We start from the raw sequence: 19,977 nt of genomic DNA, 5'->3' as shown, positions 1-19,977 counted from the left end.
AATTACAAAAAGCTAGAGATAAAGTATCAGAGACTATAGACATGAAGTCAACACCGTTCGAAGTAAGACGAGAAGGAAACCGACGCCCATTAATTTATCTACGGTCAATATATCAAGTTAGAGGTGAAGTATGACGACAAAAACTGCAAGTTAGTTATTATTAGTGTGATTGTCGAAATGAACTTGGTGAAGAATATGCAACGTACTTGAATCACCGAATTTACTATTTTATCCTATCTGTATCTCTCTTATAAATAGTTAGCTCACTTCACTGGTAAGACTTACACTATCAAAAATATACAGAGCATTTTCCTTTACTTTAGCACTGTTCTTCAGTTACTCTTCAAGCGCTCTTCATTTTTCGATCAGTTCCGTTATTCATGTTCAGTTAAATAATGCTTTAATAATTATTTTCATAAAAATGTTGATATTTATTTCATCAAAAACCTATACAAAGTTTCAAGTGAAAAACCAACCTCCCTTATAATAAATCAGCAATTGAGTGTTTCAGAATTGTTGGAAATAAGAAGCTTGTGGGCGTATTACAATGCGATAGAAAAGTAGAAGATCAGAAATTACAATGAATTAAACAGCATTGAAAAATACAAGAATGAAACCCGTAGGAAAATAAAGCCGAGTCGAGGAGAATCCTCTATCCGCAAGACGAGATACGCGTGTCGTCTCCAAAGATAAAACGACTTCGTCTCGTGGGTAGCAGCATCGCAAACCAACGAGCTCCGGCAAACTGAAATGATGCGAGAACAAAGCTCTAGACTATATGAATATAGAGAAAATGCTTGTATGTTGAAAATCTGGACAATTTCGTAGTGTGTTATGCATGGTGCAGTCCACCCATGGGGGAGTCATGACAACAATAAATTCTCATTAAGGAAGATTCGAAACTGCTGTGAGTTACAAGTGTAACCGCTGGATGTTTGAATTCAGCCATGTAACTCCCTCCCGTCTCATAATGATGGACGTTACATGTTGTAGGACTGTAACTGCCGAGTCAACGGCTGTGTGCACGCATGGGCCCAACATATTGGGCCTTGTTCCTTTTTTGCGCCAAGAATTCTTTAGTCCAAAGTTATAAGTCATTGGGAGCTAAGGATTGGCCCAAGAGGCCACCCAAAGACCAATTGTCAAGATCCAAGTCTAAGACCAGGGTCGAGGCGTCGGTTGCCGGGTAGGCAGCGACTGCGGCAGCGCGCGTGTGTGGGCTTTGCAACCCATCACTTGTGCACACAATTTTATTACATGTACTAATGTAATAACTTATATAATATCTTAATTATCATCCACAAATCAATGTGAGTTAGGCATTAACATCTCTTTAATGCTTATCATTTTCCCACAACTCCATATTTCAAGTACCAAACTTTGATAAACTATTTCTCACTCACCGAAAATCGATTTTGAGTAAGTAAATTTATTACGATCATCTACTCGAAATGTAGATCGATCTCGTATAATTTAATTCTGCTAAATTAAATATTTTCGATATTTAAAAATTAGCCAAACATTGATCAACTCAATAACCAATTTCCTACAAAGGGAATGTACAATATATCCATGAGTTTTTAGTCCAATCAATTGTCAAGCCAAATGTCTATAGTCCAACCAATTGTCAAGTCAAATCATAAGCATAACATTACTATAAAATTATCAAGCCAAAAAAAAAAAAAAAAACCTTGTCAAGCCCAATCATAATCATAACATTACTATAAAATTAAGTGACAACACATAAATTAAAATAGTAGAATTCTTGTAATGTTCCCTTAAACTTTCCAATCTACGTAAATTTATTTAATAACAATAAAATCCAAACCTTGTTCATTGGTATGTCTCCAAGTATTCATCTATGAAATAGATGTATTGTTAAATTTTTTTTCAATAAATTTCAAGAACTTTGAATATTTACTCCCTTCATTCACCAAAAGTATGATATTTTTGATGGACACAAATTTTAATAAAATTAGTGGTAATTTTTATGTAATGAAAAAAATGACCCTGCAATTATATGAATTGAGTGGTTGAGATTGAATTTGGATTTTTTTTTATAAATAAATAATAATTGCAAGAATAAAATATATAAAAAAGATATGGGATCATGTTAAGAAAGGAAAATGTTATACTTTTGATCAACGCCAAAAATAACAAAAATGTCATACTTTTTGTGCACGGATGTAGTATCAATTATTCTCTTCATTTTTTGAACTCAAGATATTAACAATACTTCCTCCGTCCCACGAAATATGAGTAGTATTCTTTTTTAAGACGTCCCACGAAACTTGTTATTTTTTTATATGATAATTTTTTTTATTCACCTTTTCACCTTTTTACCTATTACGTTTAACGCACTATATACTTGCTCAAATAAAACGACTCATATTTCACGGGATGGAGGGAGCAATTTTTAATCTTCAATCTTCAAAATAAGCAATCTGATGCCTCGTTAGAAGTGACTATTAATAATGGTTATTCTTCTTTTGTCTTATCAATTTGAGCGTTTTCTAGGATTTGCATCAAATCTTCATTTTATATTAAAAGATAGCTAATAGAAAAATTGTCTGATTATACAAAATTTAACAATGAAATAATGAATCACCTCGTCAGATAGATTCAACGGTAAAATAACGAGTCAACTCATTAAATACATATGATGAGTGGAAATTTATAAATCTCATCCATTTATTTTTTTTTGAAAAGAAGGTAGTCATATATATCAACCACAGTCGTCAACAATAACATCATGCATCCAAACTGGAAAACAAAAATCCCAACAAGCATCCTGCTTAGTCCTCCCAGCATGTTGGGCAAGCAAGTGAGCTGCCCTATTGGCAGAACGACGGGCATGAAACACCCCAAAAAGAGCGAGATCTCTTGCACGTCTCAAGGTGGCGAGAATGTCATCCGGCAAGTAGTCGGCATCTTCACCAGGAGAGGCCAAAATCCTTGCTGCGAGCAGTGAGTCGGTGAAGATCTCAAAAGAGAACAGCTTCCTCTCCACACACTCCAACACCCCGTCAACCACCGCCCCAACTTCCGCAAACAAAACATTAGAGGAAGGCCCCTTAGCTTTAGACACAGCTCGAACCACTTTGCCCCTATCGTCTCTGATCACAATCCCCGCCCCAAAAGAATTTTGACCGGGATTGAAACAAGAGTCGACATCCACCCTAAAACTCCCCTTAGTCGGTGGACACCATCTGTTGCTGCCGACTTTAACCCCCATCGAACTCTCTCCCTTGCAAAGCGGTCCAGAAAGCCTCGCACTCCCCCTCCGTCGGCAGAGCAATGAAACTGCCATCCCCATGCGCACATGCACAGTGAAAGGACCATAATTTCCAGAGCATGACACCCCAAAGCTCAGCTTCCTCTTGTGAAAATTCGCCCAGAATTGCATTCCCAATATCTGTCATCGTCGCGCCTCTCATCCTCAACAAACAAGACCAAAATCTCGTCTTCTTCCAGATTGCCCTAGCTGTTGGGCAAGAAACGAGGCTATGCTCGGTGGAATCCCATTTGTCCTTACATCTTTCACAAAAACCCTCAACCGGAATGTGGTGTTCACGTAGATTACACGAAGTTGGGATAAGATCGTTATAAACCCTCCATAAAAAATTTTTGACCTTGGGAGGCACCGACAAGTTCCACACCAATCTGCCCCACATCTTCTTGTCACCTTGACTGCAATTAGGGTTTCTTTCATAGTACCCATGTTCACTTAAGTAGGCCGTTTTCACAGAAAAACAACCGCTCGGCTCATGTTTCCATCTTCTCTCATCAGCGTCCCCAAACTCACGAATCGGCGTCGTCCGAACAGCGGCCTGTTCAAACGGCCAGAACATCGCCTCAAGCTTTTCATCATCCCATTCGCCTTGTTCAGTGATCAAATCAGCAACTCTTGTGTTCTCATTGGCCCCCTCCGCCTTCCCCTTCGGAATACCGGACTGCCGATCCATGAGCCACGGGTCAGCAAAGGCACGGATCTTGGAGCCGTCACCAACCTTCCAAATCGAACCAGCCTCGATAACAGTCCTACTCCACGCCAAAGACCTCCACACAAAAGATGCATTTTTTCTGACCGGGGCCGTCATAACGTCACCATCCCTGAAGTACTTTGCTTTAAAAACCCTAGCCACCAGAGTGTCGGGCTGCCGAATCATCCTCCAAACTTGCTTTGCCACCAAAGCTTTATTAAAATGTTTCAGGTTCCTGAATCCCATACCGCCTTCATCCTTAGGCTTGCAAAGCACCTCCCACCGTCTCCAATGCATTCGGCGTCTGTCATCCTTGTCCCCCCACCAAAAACTTGCACAAATACGGTGAATGTCATCACAGATCGAATCCGGCAGCTTGAAACATTGCATAGCATAAGTAGGGATCGCCTGAATAACCGCTTTAATGAGAGTCTCCTTGCCGCCACCCGAGAACTCCCGCTGATTCCAGAAAGAAACTTTCTTTTGCACTTTCTCGGTGAGATATCTAAACTGAAGTCTTTTTTTGGCGAATAGAAAAGGCAGGCACTCCCAAATATTTCTGAATACCGTCACCACATCTAACTCCCAAGCTGCTCATAATCACCCTCTCGTCTCTCCTCCTCGTGTTCGGGCTAAAAGTTACAGAGGACTTGTCGAAATTGATTGACTGCCCCGACGCCATCTCATATGTCAAAATAATCTCTTTAATGGCAGCAGCTTCATCGACCTTGGCACGGAAAAAGACCAGACTGTCGTCTGCAAAAAACAAATGGGAAATGCTCAGTTGCCTCGGGATGACAGGCACCCCGTGAACACGACCTTGCTGCTCAAACTTTAGGAAGAGCGAAGAGAACCCTTGGGCGCAGATGACGAACAAGAACGGGGAAAGAGGGTCTCCTTGCCGCAAACCACGAGTCGCCTGAATACCCTCAAAGACTGCTCTGTTCAGCAAAAAGGAAAAAGAGACAGATCTTACACATCTCATCAGAAGGATGCAAAGCTTTTCAGGAAAACCAACCTTTCGGATCATCGCTTCAAGGAAATTCCACTCCACACGATCGTACGCTTTTCTCATATCAAGTTTGAGAGCGGCATACCCCGTTTCACCGAGTTTCCTGCTCCTAAGCCAGTGTTGACACTCAAAACTGATCAAAATGTTGTCCGTGATCAAACGACCTTTGATGAAAGCACTCTGGGTCTGATCAACGAAGTTCCCAAGAACCAATCTCAGTCGGTTCACAATGACCTTGGACACAAGCTTGTAGGAAGTATTACACAAACTCAAAGGCCTAAAATCAGCAACCGAGTTGGGTTTATCATTCTTTGGAATAAGGCAAAGAAGGGTTTTGTTCCAAGAAGTCAAATCCACCTCATTATTAAGCGCTGCCAACACCTGTTCAGTCACAAAATCACCCACATCCGGCCTAAAAACGTTGGTAGAATCTAGCATTGAAGCCATCCGGGCCCGGTGCCTTGGTCGGATGCATGTCAAATAAGGCAACCCGGACCTCCTCAGCAGTATAAGGCCTGTCTAAGAACTCAAAATCAGTCGGGCTAATGCAGGCTTCCACAGTTTCAGTCACCCTCTCAATCTCCTCAGTTTTGGGGTTGCCCGAAGCAAATAGGTCTTGGAAGTAATCCAGAATGACCGCTGCCTTACCAAGTTCATCCCCATGCCATTGTCCCATCTTATCCTTGATCTTGTGAATGGTATTCTTTTTCCGGCGTTTAGAAGCTTGAGAGTGGAACACTCCGGTGTTCCTATCACCATTCGTCATCCAATTCACCCGAGCCCTCTGCTTCCAATGTTGTGCCTCAATCTCAACAAGCTCTTTCAATCTGATTCGAAATAGCCAGAATATCCGCTGCCGAGTACTTATTCCCAACGCTGTTCATCATCACAGTTCTATCTTGGCGAAGCTTTTTAATTTGCTTGGCAAGCCCTTCAAACTTCTTACCCGCCCATCCCTTAAGAAACCTCTCACACCCCACCATTCTGTTAGGGAGTTCACCTTCGTGATGAAGAGAATCCCATTCGCACAAGAAGTCGGGTACAAAGCTCTTCTCCATGAACCATTTATCCTCAAAATGGAATCTCCCTCTGCCCATAAACATGGGCTTACAATTCTCCCTAGCCACTGTACACATCACAGCCCGATGGTCAGACCCGAAGAAATCAAGAGTTTTAACTTGACTTTGGCCAAAGCAGTCGATCCATTCCCGATTCCCCAAGAATCTATCAAGTTTCTCAAAAATCGCCATTTCAGTTCGTTTATTATACCAAGTGAACTCGTCATTCCCTTTGCCAATATCCCGGAGCAAACTGTAAATGAGAGAATCATGGAAATCGTTCATTTGTTTCGGCGGCCTAGCACGTCCTCCTTGTTTCTCCTTAGAGGATAAAACCTCATTAAAGTCTCCACCCACCAGCCAAGGAAGATCATCAGCAAGTTGAATATCACTCAAACGTCGAAGGAGATCCCACGAAAAATGACGTTTCTCAGTATCGGGGTTACCATAAAACCCCGTGAAACGGAACTTGTAATCAACTCCAGCCACCAAACAATCAATGTGTCCCTCCGAGTACGACACCACCTTCACATCCAGACTCTTTCCCCACAAAAGGGCCAACCCTCCGCTCTTTCCTCTCGCATCAACAAAGAAAGCACCCTCCAACCCGAGTTGAGATTTCCACCAAGTGCACTTACTTGCAACGAGCCTTGTCTCGCACAAAAAGACAAGATCCGGGGAAAAACCGGTCAACAATGCCCGGAGCTCATGGAATGCATGTGGTTTTCCCATCCCACGCGCATTCCAAATCAGGCAAATCATAATGATCGGCGGGACTGCTCCGCAGCCACCGCCGTTCCCCCATTGAGTTCATTGTCTCCCTGCCCAACTTTTAAACATTTTGTCATTGGGTTTGCCTCTTCACTTTGGTCAATTTTGTCAAAGTCTCTCTTTAAGGATCGAATCTTTTGTGTCGTGACCTCCACTATGGCTATGTCAGAAGCTTGATTATTGTCTCTTGCCAACCTCTTCCACCCTTTGCCTTTAGGGTTATTAGTCTTCTTGGTTGGAGGAATAAAGAAAATGGTGTTGGGTGGGGTCCCCCCTTCAAGCCCTGTTCCCTCTCTTGTCTTCACCTCCACTTGGGTTTTTCCTTTGTTTCCACTATCAGCAATAAATAGGCTCTCTTTTTTCCTTAAATCCACCTGCATTAACTCCCCCTCACTCATAAGAACCTCTCCAACCTCCTGAACTCCCTCTTCTCGCTCAGTTCTACCTCGCCCCTTCTCCTCTATTTCTTCTCCCCTGATTTCTTTTTCCCTCTGCTCCACCCTCTGTTGTCCCTCCACCACCTCTCTGCACTCACCCTCAATTCCCTTTCCCAATCTGTTGCCCGTGTTGTAAACGGCAAGACTTCTTTCAAAACCCGGTGGTGGAGCTAAAGCTGCCCCCACTCTCTCGTTCTGCACCGGTGGATCGCCTCTCGGAGGTGGCCGAGGTCTGGCACTTGCCCCCAGAGTGGGTTGTTTTGGCGTGGTGCGTTGCACGGGCATATGTGGCCTTGATCCTCCTATATTTCTCCTGTAATCTATTCCCCTCCCGGCTTTGAGCCAATTTCCAAAGCTCGGCTTGGTCTTTGCCTCCTCACTCCCTTCACAGTTCTTAAGGAAATGGCCAATTCTCCCACAAGCAAAGCAAAAATTGTCAGGAAGTTTCTCATACAAAACTAGAACCATCATTGGCTCCTTGTTCCCTTCCACCTCAATCGGAACACAGCGAACCAGTGGCTCTTGAATAGAGCGCAAAACTCGTGCCCTAGTAAACTTTCCCAGACATCTCCCCCCTTCCCCTTCCTCCACTTCCATAACAGGCCCCCACTTTCTCCCCAATCCTCCTGACCATCCTCGAATTCATACAAGCCAAAGGAAGGTTATGAAGTTGGATCCAAATAGAGATATCCACGAACTCAGTAGTAGCGACCGTTTTCATGGGGTCAGGTTTCCGAATCACCATCAAGTCATTAAAGAGGTGCCATGGTCCATCAGACAGTATCCTAGCCAAATCGGCTTCAAGATCAAGGTGCAAAACAAAAACATTAAAACCCACAACTTCCACATCAACATAACCCCGGATCTGGAGCACCGATGGAATTTTTTCACGCAGAAGTTCGCGTGGGTGTTGTCTATCAGCGAAGATCTTACCAATGAGCATCCCTGCTGCTTTTTTATTCTCAGATTCTGATTCTTGTGTTGTCATTCGAATGATTTTAGTGGAGGTTTCTGTAGCCAAAAGAAGATCCGCCACACGTCTGGCAATCTCGTCAGGATCCATAGATGAACAGAGAAAACAAAAACAACAAATCAAACGGAGAGGACAAAGACTTCCCTCTCGTGAAGAGGATGACTCCTTTTTCCAGTGAAAAGCACGCTAATCTCCCGAGAAACCCTTATCGCAGCGGAAGGGTTCACAGAGTTTTGTTTATATGCTGACTACAGATACCCAAACAATCTCATCCATTTATTGATGTCGTTACATCTAAAAATTCGATAAAGTAACTTGTTATTTCATTCTCAAATTTTAATATATTTTAAAAAGCGTTTAAAGTTAGAAATTTATAAATAAAAAACATAACATTATAAAAAAAAGCCAATAAAATTTAATTTAAATGGTAAAATTAAGACACTATAAAATTTTCTTTTAAAATTTTACGAGGGGTATTGAGTTTAATTCCGCTTATGTACTATGCATTATAAAAATAGGATGGTAGTGTAATGAAGTTATATTATAAAATGGAAAACACTAAAACTTGGGAGAAATTAGTTATACCGTGCAATCGAGTTGACTCATATTTAAAATAATTATATAATTATGATCATGATATGAATTCAAATTAGGGTACATCGATTTAAGTGAGGTGCAACCCGTTTGCACCAAGACCACCTCAAATGATAGGAGCAAATGACGCAATTCATTTAGCAGGGGTAAAATAGTCAACTTAAATGCTCGTCCGCACCATATCCAATTCAGTTCTCATTTGAACTGCCAAACTGCAGAAACAGAGTTCCCCTTCTCTCTCTCTCTCTCTCTCTCTCTCTCTCTCCCCGCTTCGCCGCCGAGTTTTCGCCGTTAGCATACAGTGAAGAAACGTAATTTCGGTTCCAACCTGTGAATAAAGCGTTATTTTTCTCCCAATTTGTAAGTAAAAAATCCTACTAATATATAATTTTCAGGTCGAATCCAACACGTGCAAAACACACCAGCTCACTCGCTCGCGCATTGTCTCCTCATTTTGCTCCAACTGAAAACAGAACAAGCCAAAATCCTAGATTCGATTGCCCCCACAATTCAACATCTTCAAGCTCTGGCCGCCGCAGCTGACTCGTGTTGTTTTTTCAGGCAAGTTTCTCCGCTTACGGTTTTTGTCGGATATATTTTTATTTTTTTTAATGATTTTATTGCGTTTCTCCCGCTTATCTAATCTGGAATGATCATAATCAGGCACTCATTCTGCGCCGTAGTTGTAATGCTATTACGCTGAATGGTTTCGGGTTTTTGTCGTTCATGTATATGAGAAATTGACTTTGTTTTTCCTTATTTCTTTTTTCAACGGTATTAGGGTTTTAAATGATAATGGTTGAACTATGATAAATAAATATGTAAAAGTTAATGAGAACTGTTCATGTTCCGTTGTTTAGGATTTTCTTTTGTATTACAAGGTTTGGGTTCCTTTTTTCTTGTCCATGGTGTTGAGAACTATCTAGAAGAAAGCGTCTTAACGACTGCTATGTTACATCTTTCAGTCAATACCAAAATGAGCAAAAGTGATGTAGAGATGGAAGATGCAGAAAAGTTTCATGATTATTCAGGAAATAATATCCAGGAGTCTGAATGTAAAGTGGTTGACCATAAGGTTGAATGCGAAGAGGAAGCTCCCTGTGAAGCTGCTGCCTCGGGGGATGTAAATGGAAGGGAGAATGTCGAAGAAGACCTAAATAAAGTTATAGATGAAACTGTTAAAGACGAGATGGATGTGAAGACAGAAGTGGAAGACCAAACTAACCCTGTAAAAGAGGCCAGTGAGCCAATAGAAGGATCAGACTGTGGAATAATCATTACCAAAAGTGATGTTAAAGAGCTAATAAACACTAAAACTGCGTCTGAAGCTCAAACTGCTGCTAGAGATTATAAAGAGCCTATAAACAGCGAAACCGTGGCTGAAGCACAAACTGCTGCTACAAGTGCAGCGGAGAAACAAGGTGACATAAAATTTGAAGTGATTGAATGTGATGCTACTAATTCTGCGTTGAAAGAAGATGAGCCTAAGAATGATGTGGTGGATGCAAACCAAGGGGAGGATGTTGAGAAGAGACCTGATGAAGATGTAGACGTAAAATTTCAAGTGGTTGAATGTGATGCTACTAATTCTGGGGTGAAAGAAGATGAGCCTGCTAAGAATGATGTGGTGGATGGAAACCAAGGGGAGGATGTCGAGAAAAGACCGAATGAAGATGTTGTGGAGAAGCATGGAGAAATTGGCAAGGATACAGATGATACTAAACATGTTGCTGGTGAGATGATGGTGGAAAATGTTGATGCTGGAAATGTCCCTTCACAAAATAGGCAACTTCCAACTGAAAGTTTTGCTAATAAAGATCTTCAAGGACAGGATGCTGAGGTAGGTGAGGTTCGACCAGGTGAGGCTGAAGAGATGGAAGATGCAGTTCACGATGATCAGGATGAGATGGTTAAAGATAAAGAACAGGGTGCAGAATCTTTCTTTGTGAGCCATGAAACTGATGGGAACGAAAAAACTATTGAAACTGCTGCCAAACCTGATGCTGAAGAATCTTCACGTGCAAGCCAGCTTCAACCTTTCACACCCAATTCCCTCATCAGATGTTCTTCTACAAAGACTGCAGACCATTGTGGAGAAACAGCCCAGACTGTTTCTAATCACGCAACACAACCTTTTGTAAGAAATATAATGTTCTGTGGTGAATACAAGCAAAATTATAAGATTGGATTTAGGAATCATGTAATGCTGGAAATGTCCAATATTAATTTAAAATGCACTTTTCTCTCTCTCTCTTTCATTTTTAGATGGGAGAGGATGATGACGGAACACCTGAGGATCAAGCTGCATTCATGAAGGAGCTCGAGCATTTCTACAGGGAAAGGACAATGGAATTTAAACCACCCAAATTTTATGGGCAGCCACTAAATTGTCTGAAGTAAGCATGCTGAGCTGTTGATTTTGCTACGACCCTGTCCTCGCATAAATATTTATTTCCTTGCTTTGGTGGCTGCTAGGTTATGGAGGGCCGTAATTAGGTTGGGAGGCTATGACAGGGTATGCATGTCCTGATGTTCCTAATGTTCTTTCACATTAATTTTGTTTGTACTCCATGTTACAATTTCCTGGGATTAAGATAAATGTTCTGTATTTCTGTAATGTTCATGCCTGTGCCTTGACTTATAAGTGTATTTAAAAGTTTGGATGCTTTCAGACTTGCCATGCAGATTAATACAACTAAGAACTCAAGCTAAATCTTGTCCTAGTGCTTAAAGATCAAAAGTATCCATAATGAGTGTGCATTTTTGTTGCCTTGTCACAGGAGTAGGATGGATAATATACTTGGAATAAAATAATTTGGTGTTGATATTTTTCGAGGTTCTGAGATAAGAACGTAATCATGCATCCATATTATGTGTGAAACAAAATGCTGATGGAAACATTAAGTAAATTTTTCATCTAGGATTGTTTCATTTCAGTAGTTAAAGTCTATGGAAAGAACATTCCTTCATCACAGATGTACCATGATCAAGTATCTGTTAACTGGTGCACACTAATGTGTCTGATATGGTATTGCAATTACCTTTGTTGGTTTGTTTCAGAAATGAAACCTACTGTATTATAAGGCACCTTTTGTTTTCTTAATACTTTATGAAATGAGTTCCTTCATGTGACAGTTAAAATATTTGTTACGGTTACTTCAACTCATTGTCACTATAGGGCATGTAGAGAGGAACTTTATTATTAGGATCGAGCTCTTATAACCAGGCCAAAAGCTGTAGCTGTAGCTATAACTTGTCCAAAGCTTCAAAAATCTTCTTGTTTGACTGGAGTATTATTAAGAACTAAGATTGAAGTTGACATGTGTTCTCAAACGTGTCTCATAAACATGAAAATGTGGTGCAATTGCTCTTACAACTTGTGGACTTGAAGAGCACTCACTAGTATCTTCAGTAGAGAACCACTTTGCTTCCTGATCTTGGAAAACCTGAGAGCCCTTTATGTTACTTGGACTGACTTTCTCAAAATGTTACCACAAGTGACTTAATGTTGTTCTCTTCGTTAGAAACTTGGACTTCTTTGATAATCATTTTTTTGTTAAATGCATTGACAGTTAAGTTTTAAAAAATATGACGTTTTGAACTGCCAAATTTATGAATTTGTGAACCTTTATTAGGTAACTGGATCCAAGTTATGGAGGCAGGTGGGAGAGTCATTCCATCCACCAAAGTAAGGCATTTTTTTTTTCTCTTTAAAACTCCTTTTGGCTTTGTAAGTTGCACATCAAATGATTTTGTCCCATCTGGTTTTGTAGTGCCTAATATTTATATTTATATTTTACTGAAAATTAACTTGTCATTCTACTTGGTTTGTGTAAAAGGACAGTACTCATGAATATTTTGGTTTAAATGAATATGACATCTATTATTATGTAGACTTCTTCATTGATTTAAATAAAGTAACGTTGGGAGTTTTTTCAACCCTCTCCTATCTTTTTTATTGTTGCAGGACTTGTACAACAGTTTCTTGGACCTTTCGGATTTTCTATGAGAAGGTGATGATTTTCTTTTAACTTTTCATGCTGTAACACATTTATATTATTAACCCTCCACCCCCACCCGCAAAGAAAAAGAAACCCCAAAAAATGTCAGTTGGGTTCCATCCATCTGCTACATTTCTTTCAAGATGATATGGTACAAATGCTTTAACTAGATATTGCTCAACCTTATTTATTTTGGAATAAGTGGAACTAACAATGAAAGCATGCTCATATGTATTGCTCTTTCGAGCATTTGCTTCTTTTCTGCTTTATCAATAATAACTTGGTGCTACCTCTTATATACAGAATACATTAACCTAATTTCTTTCCCCTATATGCATTAGTCTCTCCTGGAATTTGAAAGGCATAAGACACAAAGTGGTGAGCTTCAACTCCCTGTAGTAATGCTCCCTGAAGTTTCTGGTGCTGATGCTGAGGTGAGTTTGTATTCAGTTGTTCCTACTACGTCTTTGTAACTTCAATTAGATTTTTAGCAGAAAAAGTCTGTTACTATAGGAAACTCTTGTATTGTGGCTCTTGAGCTGAGAAGATTTTATTTCTTTCTCTCATTATTGCAGAAATTTATATTGTATAATTGAACTAAACTAAATTGGTGGAGATGCACAATGTCTGTTAACGCCTGTTGTATCTGTTGTGAACTGAGGGTATATCGTTTGTGAGATGCTTCAAACTGTACAAGAAGAAAGGATATGATGTTTGACTTATTATATGAGCGAAGATGGCTTAAAATTCCTAATATACAATACGAGTAAATGTGCTTGTACATAACCTTTTGCTGTGGGTTTGTATCTGATCATATTTCTGCGATTGTGTTAGTTGTCATGTGAGGTGAGCGGGTTAGGTGTTGCTATAACTGCAGAAGGCATAGTGTGAGTACATCATAAGTATTAGTTTTATGTACTTTTCACAGGGAAATGGTTATCAAGGATCAGGATCAGGACAAGGAAGGGCTAGAAGAGATGCTGCTGCCCGTGCTATGCAAGGTTGGCATGCCCAACGCCTTGGTGCTGGTGAAGTTGGGGACCCAATTATAAAGGTACCTATGAGTGATAGATTCAAATCTTTTGGCTTGATTTGTTTTGATATTTTTGCAGCTTAGTTTGAGATTGCTCTTTTTTTTCAATTATAATTTGACAGGACAAGAATCTCAACAATATGGCAAAAAATGAGAAGAATCTCAAAAGCATTGGTAAGCTAGATTTTGTATTAAAATAAAATGTATGAGTGTTTTAACCTCGTCAGATCAGCACTGTTGAAATTACTGATGTGGTGGAATCTGTTCTATCTGATTCTTTGAGCATGACTTAAATAGTTCGTTTTTTTGTGTCTCACATTGTGTAGGTTCATTAAAACAGAAGAGACCAAATGAAGTGGAGAATTCAAATTCTAGCAAAGCCGCTCGAACTGATATATCTAAGCAGTTAAGTCTTAACTAGAAGTTCTCTGTACTTGGTTCTGTTAGAATATGTCCCATAATCTTGCCGACTGTAATATAAGTTTTTCATTTCTTAAGTTGGAATTGATTTCTGAAGATGCATATTATTGTCCATAATTTGACAAAGGTCCATAAGTAGCAACCGATTTACATATAGAAACATGATTTGCTTGAATGTTTGATGTTGCCAGTGGTACCAATTATGTGATAGTATTGTTGACCAAGATTGAATTATTTTGGCTAGTTGGTCTTCTTATCTAGGGTTATATATATAACCAACATGGTTGATTGGTAACATTCTTATCAAGTTGAGAAAGAGCGTGCCCCGTAGTTAATACGATTGTCAATGAGGATGGCAAAATTCTTCAATATACTTTCAAGAAAATATTCGCTTCTTTCCATAGACATTGGTAAACAATAAAACAATTAGGTCCAGACCCACCGAAATGTTTGTAGTGGAAATTTGTACGCAGAACATTGGAAAATATATGCAAACTTTGGATCGTCATTTTCAAGTATTCTATAGTATTGCGTGTGATTGACCTTTTTACCAATACTAGTCCATGGTCAAAGCTAGTGTGCTGAAGAGGATTACTTGTCTATACCTGAATTGCTAAATGAATCTATATCCTGTTGACAATGTTACTCCTTCTAAATTTCAACTCAATATCAGTTAACATTGTCTGGATCTCCTTTTGATTTGTAGACTGGCGACAACTGTTGTTGATGTTGGGCCCCCAGCCGACTGGGTGAAAATTAACGTACGCCAAACTGTATGTTCTCATCATCTTACATCTATTTCTTCAATTTATGGAAATTACGCTAATATACGAAAGAACTGATGGAATTGTTTTATATATGCAGAAGGAATGTTTTGAGGTTTATGCCCTAGTGCCAGGATTGTTACGTGAGGAGGTGTGTGATCTCTGTAGTTTCCTTTTCTTGTCTTGGATTATGATTCTTCGATCTACCTCAATAGCTCCATATGAAAATAAATAACTAAAAAAGGGACAGCTTTTCTTATGATTAAAATTAAAATTGGATGGCTGAGTGGAGTATTCTTCTTCATATTTCTTTTTATCAGTTCAATCAGAAGATTGGAAAAGCAGACGAGCTATATAATCATAACTGATGCAGATATTTTTTGGGACCTGACTTCATAAGATTTAATTCAGTCTACTATGATTCAGGAGTGAATTTTTTAAAGGACTATCCACCCACTCTCTTGAAGTTTCTATGATGAAAAACAGAGATGCTTGCTATATAATCGTGAACTTTTATGTCATTGTTTCCAGACACTTTATTCATGGTCAAGCACTTTTCCTCACCTCAATTTGTTCAAATACTTATCCTATTGAAAACATGCTCTAATTATAAATTAATTATTATCTTATTGTCTTCTTAAATTGGGATTTGTATGCATTCGTCACATCTTCTAACTGATGGGAACCTAAAGCCTGAACCAACTCTTACTGACTGTAGGTGTATCTTATTTATTTCTCTCTTTTTGTGAAGAGTTGTCTCTATCTTGTAGATGACATATTTGCATTTATTCAATGCAAGTTGATTTATGAATTATGGTACTTTGTTGGCTAGGTGCGAGTTCAATCAGATCCAGCTGGACGTTTGGTCATAACAGGTCAGCCCGAGCAAGTTGATAATCCCTGGGGGATTACACCATTCAAAAAGGTAACCAGCATAATTTTCATCTATGTTATCTTATCTACATATATAAAAAAACGTACATGCTGTTATATAGTCTTTGACGACTATATAATTGGATTCACAATTGATTTTTCTATCATCTTAATAATGTTGTACCATTACCAATTTGTTATTATAGATAAAATAGAAAATATGCCCCTTAATTTTTTTTCCTAGCATCGTACTGTTTAGGTGCACCACACATGCTTTTTGCTAGTAGTGATAAAAATCTTTTGAGTAAATGAAACAGTTCTTGTTCCTTCTCAAAAAGAAATACTATAAAATGTTTGTAGTTCTATTATCTTAAGGAAACAAATACAGATGAAGAAGAAAATACTCACTCCATATGCCTGAAGATTCAAATTTCTAACAATATAGTTGAGAGCCTAAATTTATGTACAGAAATTATGACTAAAACTTGGGTGTGGACGTCCACGAACCTGTGTTTTATTTGCTGATTATTTGTTAACTATTCTTAACCAATTGTCCAAAATTTTCCCGCCAAAACTTTATTAATATCACCATTAATAACGATTAACTTAATTATTAATTACATTAATATGTGGGAATATATATAGAGATATGTGTATATGTAATTAATTTGTTTAAAAAAATCTATATTTAAATTAATTAACCAACCCGATTTATGTCGATCAATACATTTTCAATTTTAATTTTAATAATTTGTGTAGATATTCGCGTATTTCTTTATTTAAAAGTAATTAATTTAGATACAAAACTAGACACATCTTTTAAGTGTAGATATTCACATACTGGTGGGCATATATTAAAATGTAATGGTCACATTAAATGTATATAATTTTAATATAAGTTGTGTAACTAAATTAATTTATTATTATATATAGTGTTATAATAATTCAAATATAAAATTAAATTTTCTCAGCCAATTCATAATGTTAGAATTTGGAATTTGATTTTATCTATATAATAACAAAATGATAGCAAAATTAGTTTTTCCACCTAAGCTGCAACTGTATTTTTTTTTTTTTTAAAAGAAAATCACTTATTATTTATGTTGGAAAGTTTAATTGTTTGTTGGCCGATATTGATCGAATTAATCCATCCATTTAATGCATAAAAAATATTTAAAATGTCATGATCCTTGCTCATCTATTTTAGGATAATTGTTGCTTAGGCAATTTTTGTTATTATTTTATCAAATACAAATTTTAAAATTAAACTATATATTCATTAAATATAAAAAAGTATATATAGATATAATATATTAACATGATGTGCTGTATATTATATCAACTTTGATTTGTCATGTCAGTTTTAATTTTGGTGAAATTAAATTTATGGCAAATTCGAATGGGCTAGAATTTATGTAAATAGAGTTTTTATATATATATATATATAAAACCAAAAAACCCGAAATTCACTAATAGTTTGTGGATTTACAGCCAATTAACGTTTCGAAAAAATATGTTGTGAAATACATATCTATAAAAATTAAAAAGTAATTAAAAGTTTCAAAAACTCTTTCTAGACTAATAAAAATTTGAAAGAAAAAATATTTAGATATTTTGGTGGAAATTTTAAATAGATAAATAATACTTCCTCGTCCCACGAATCTTGACAGCGTATTCTTTTTTGGGCCTGTCCCACGAATCTTGACACATTTTCCAAATAAGGTAATAATTATTATCCTTCTCTCTTATACTTTATCACTTTTATTACTTTCTCTCTCCTACTTTATCACTTTTATACTTTATTAACTATATACTTAAAACACTAATCTACAACTTCTTGATTCCCGTGCCGAAACCAAACGTGTCAAGATTCGTGGGACGGAGGGAGTAGTAATCATTAGATTAAAATGGTTTTGTCAAGATCTTGGTCATTTATACGCCTCCAACTATAACATAATTTTATCTCATTTTAATCCTACTATTTTTATAAGAGTTATTTTATTAGTATAATATAAGAAATTTATAGAGTTTTATTTTTTAAATATAATATTGTAAAAAATAGTATAATTTATTATTATTATTTTAATTAAGTAGGCAACACCTTGCATTGCACGCGAGTAAAATAATTAGGATTAAACCCCAATTATTAGTTAGGTGGGTGGATGCTAATAATGTGGACATTTGTATTGGAAGATTGGAAATTTATGGCTGACATGCAAGTTGATGATATTCAGGTAATCAGCTTACCAGCGAGAATTCAACCAGTTCAGACTTCTGCCGTGGTAAGCCTGCACGGACGTCTCTTTGTACGTGTTCCTTTTGAGCAGCCAAACATCTAGATTCAGGTGTCTTGGACAACAATCTGCTTCACCGGCAACATTTGCAACTTTCTGAATGTGTATTGTTTACTTATTTACTTAGGTAGTCTTAGTTCGTTTACATTAAAGTCACTAGCTAGAACAACCTGGGGCTGGGGAGGCTTTTTTGGGCTATAGCTTAGGTCCTCTTCACTGTAAGATGATGAATTGCTTCTTGCTTTAATTCTATCTTTAACTTATTTTATTTGAATGTCAAATGAAACACATCTTTTGCAGCATTTCTGACTTTGCAACCACGTATGTCTCTGAAAGAGCAATATTATATTATTACATCATCACTTCCCCTGAGGAGAAAAAAGTTCTACTTTTCCTAAAATAACTCACAATATTTTATTTCAAACGTCTTTTGTTTTTGTGTTGTTGAATTTCGAATGAGACTATTTTCCTAGTTGCAGACAAATTGTTTAGTTGTTTTGTAGAGTAGATGTGTGTACGCGTGTGGGTGATTGGGTTAAAGAAGGCGAGAATAGGAGAAATTGAAAAAGAAATGTTTGGCTGTTAAAGTGAAACGAGCCAAAAAAACATCTTTGGACCACCATATGCGTGCGACTGTTATCCTAAAAGAAACTCTTCTTTTCATCACTCGCTTAGGGCATCCACTATGGTGCCATCCCATACTACTTGTGTATTTTAATTTTTGTATTATATTTTATTTTAATAAAATTAATAGAATTATATAAATAAATTAATTTATTTAAATGATAAAATATAAATTTTAAATTAATATAATTATGCTAAAAATTTGAAATTGAAACATGCATATTATTGAATTAAGTAAAATTTTGGAATAGCAAAAATGGATCATAAAACATAAATTATAAATTATGGTCATTGAAAAAACATAAATTTTGGCCATTTTTATAGCTTTGGGACGTTTTTGCCCTTAATTGGGCGGACTGGGTAGGGTCAGGAGCGCGGGTCGCGTGCCGGGTAGGATCAGGCACGCGGGTCGGGTTAGGCACTTATGGCACTATTAGTGCCATAAGTGCCAACGAAATTTTTTTTTTACTCCCCTGCCCTGTCTACCCCCCAGACCCCCGACCCCACCCACCCCCAAGCCAAAAACAAAAAAAAAAAAAATTTACTCCCCCTAGATAAAAATAAATCAAATTTTAATTTTGTTATTTTATTTTATGGCACTAATAGTGCCATAAGTGCCAACGAAAATCCAAAATAAAATAAAGTAAAATGGTCTTTTTAGCACTTATGGCACTATTAGTGCCATAAGTGCCAAACATGCAGAACAAATATAGAAACAACAACATCATCTAAACCCTAAATGGAACATTTAATCCCTAAATGGATAATCTAAACCCTAAATGAAATATCTAAACCCTAGGGGAAGTGTTTAAAAAGTTCCTTTTGGCTTGGGGTGGGTGGGGTCGGGGGTCTGGGGGTTAGACAGGGCAGGGGGAGTAAAAAAAAAAATTCGTTGGCACTTATGGCACTAATAGTGCCATAAGTGCCTAACCCGACTCGCGTGCCTGATCCTACCCGGCACGCGACCCGCGCTCCTGACCCTACCCAGTCCGCCCAATTAGGGGTATATTAGGCATATTGCCTAATTAATGGCCATAATTTGTATTTTTTCAATTAGTGGCCAAATATTGTGTTTGCATGTTCAATGTGGTCATTTGACACCATTGTTTCTATTGAATTTACAATTAATAAATTAAAATT

The 19,977-nt window shown here is 37.8% G+C and overlaps 1 protein-coding gene across 1 annotated transcript; it reads left to right on the top strand.

Moving 5' to 3' along the window:
* The first annotated feature begins 8,986 nt into the window (after positions 1-8,986).
* LOC130995303 (AT-rich interactive domain-containing protein 3) lies at positions 8,987-18,515 on the top strand. Its single transcript, XM_057920543.1, has 15 exons — positions 8,987-9,139; positions 9,224-9,389; positions 9,794-10,965; positions 11,094-11,224; positions 11,304-11,343; positions 12,464-12,516; positions 12,796-12,841; positions 13,171-13,263; positions 13,758-13,883; positions 13,985-14,036; positions 14,189-14,267; positions 14,989-15,055; positions 15,147-15,197; positions 15,879-15,971; positions 18,154-18,515. Exons 3-15 carry the CDS (start codon positions 9,805-9,807, stop codon positions 18,256-18,258), a joined length of 2,097 nt encoding a protein of 698 aa, XP_057776526.1. The 5' UTR covers positions 8,987-9,139; positions 9,224-9,389; positions 9,794-9,804; the 3' UTR covers positions 18,259-18,515.
* The last annotated feature ends 1,462 nt before the right edge of the window (positions 18,516-19,977 follow it).

Source organism: Salvia miltiorrhiza, chromosome 1, assembly GCF_028751815.1.
Source record: "Salvia miltiorrhiza cultivar Shanhuang (shh) chromosome 1, IMPLAD_Smil_shh, whole genome shotgun sequence".
NCBI classification, from domain to species: Eukaryota; Viridiplantae; Streptophyta; class Magnoliopsida; order Lamiales; family Lamiaceae; genus Salvia; species Salvia miltiorrhiza.
The sequence above is the reverse complement of the archived record's forward strand: the minus strand, read 5'-3'. Positions and strand labels throughout refer to the sequence as shown.

Coding starts and splice junctions, on each gene's coding strand:
- LOC130995303 (XM_057920543.1), top strand. CDS start 9,805: ATGAGCAAAAGTGATGTAGAGATGGAAGATGCAGAAAAGTTTCATGAT. Junction 11,344..12,463: donor GGTTGGGAGGCTATGACAGG/GTATGCATGTCC, acceptor AACCTTTATTAG/GTAACTGGATCCAAGTTATG. Junction 13,884..13,984: donor TTGGGGACCCAATTATAAAG/GTACCTATGAGT, acceptor ATAATTTGACAG/GACAAGAATCTCAACAATAT.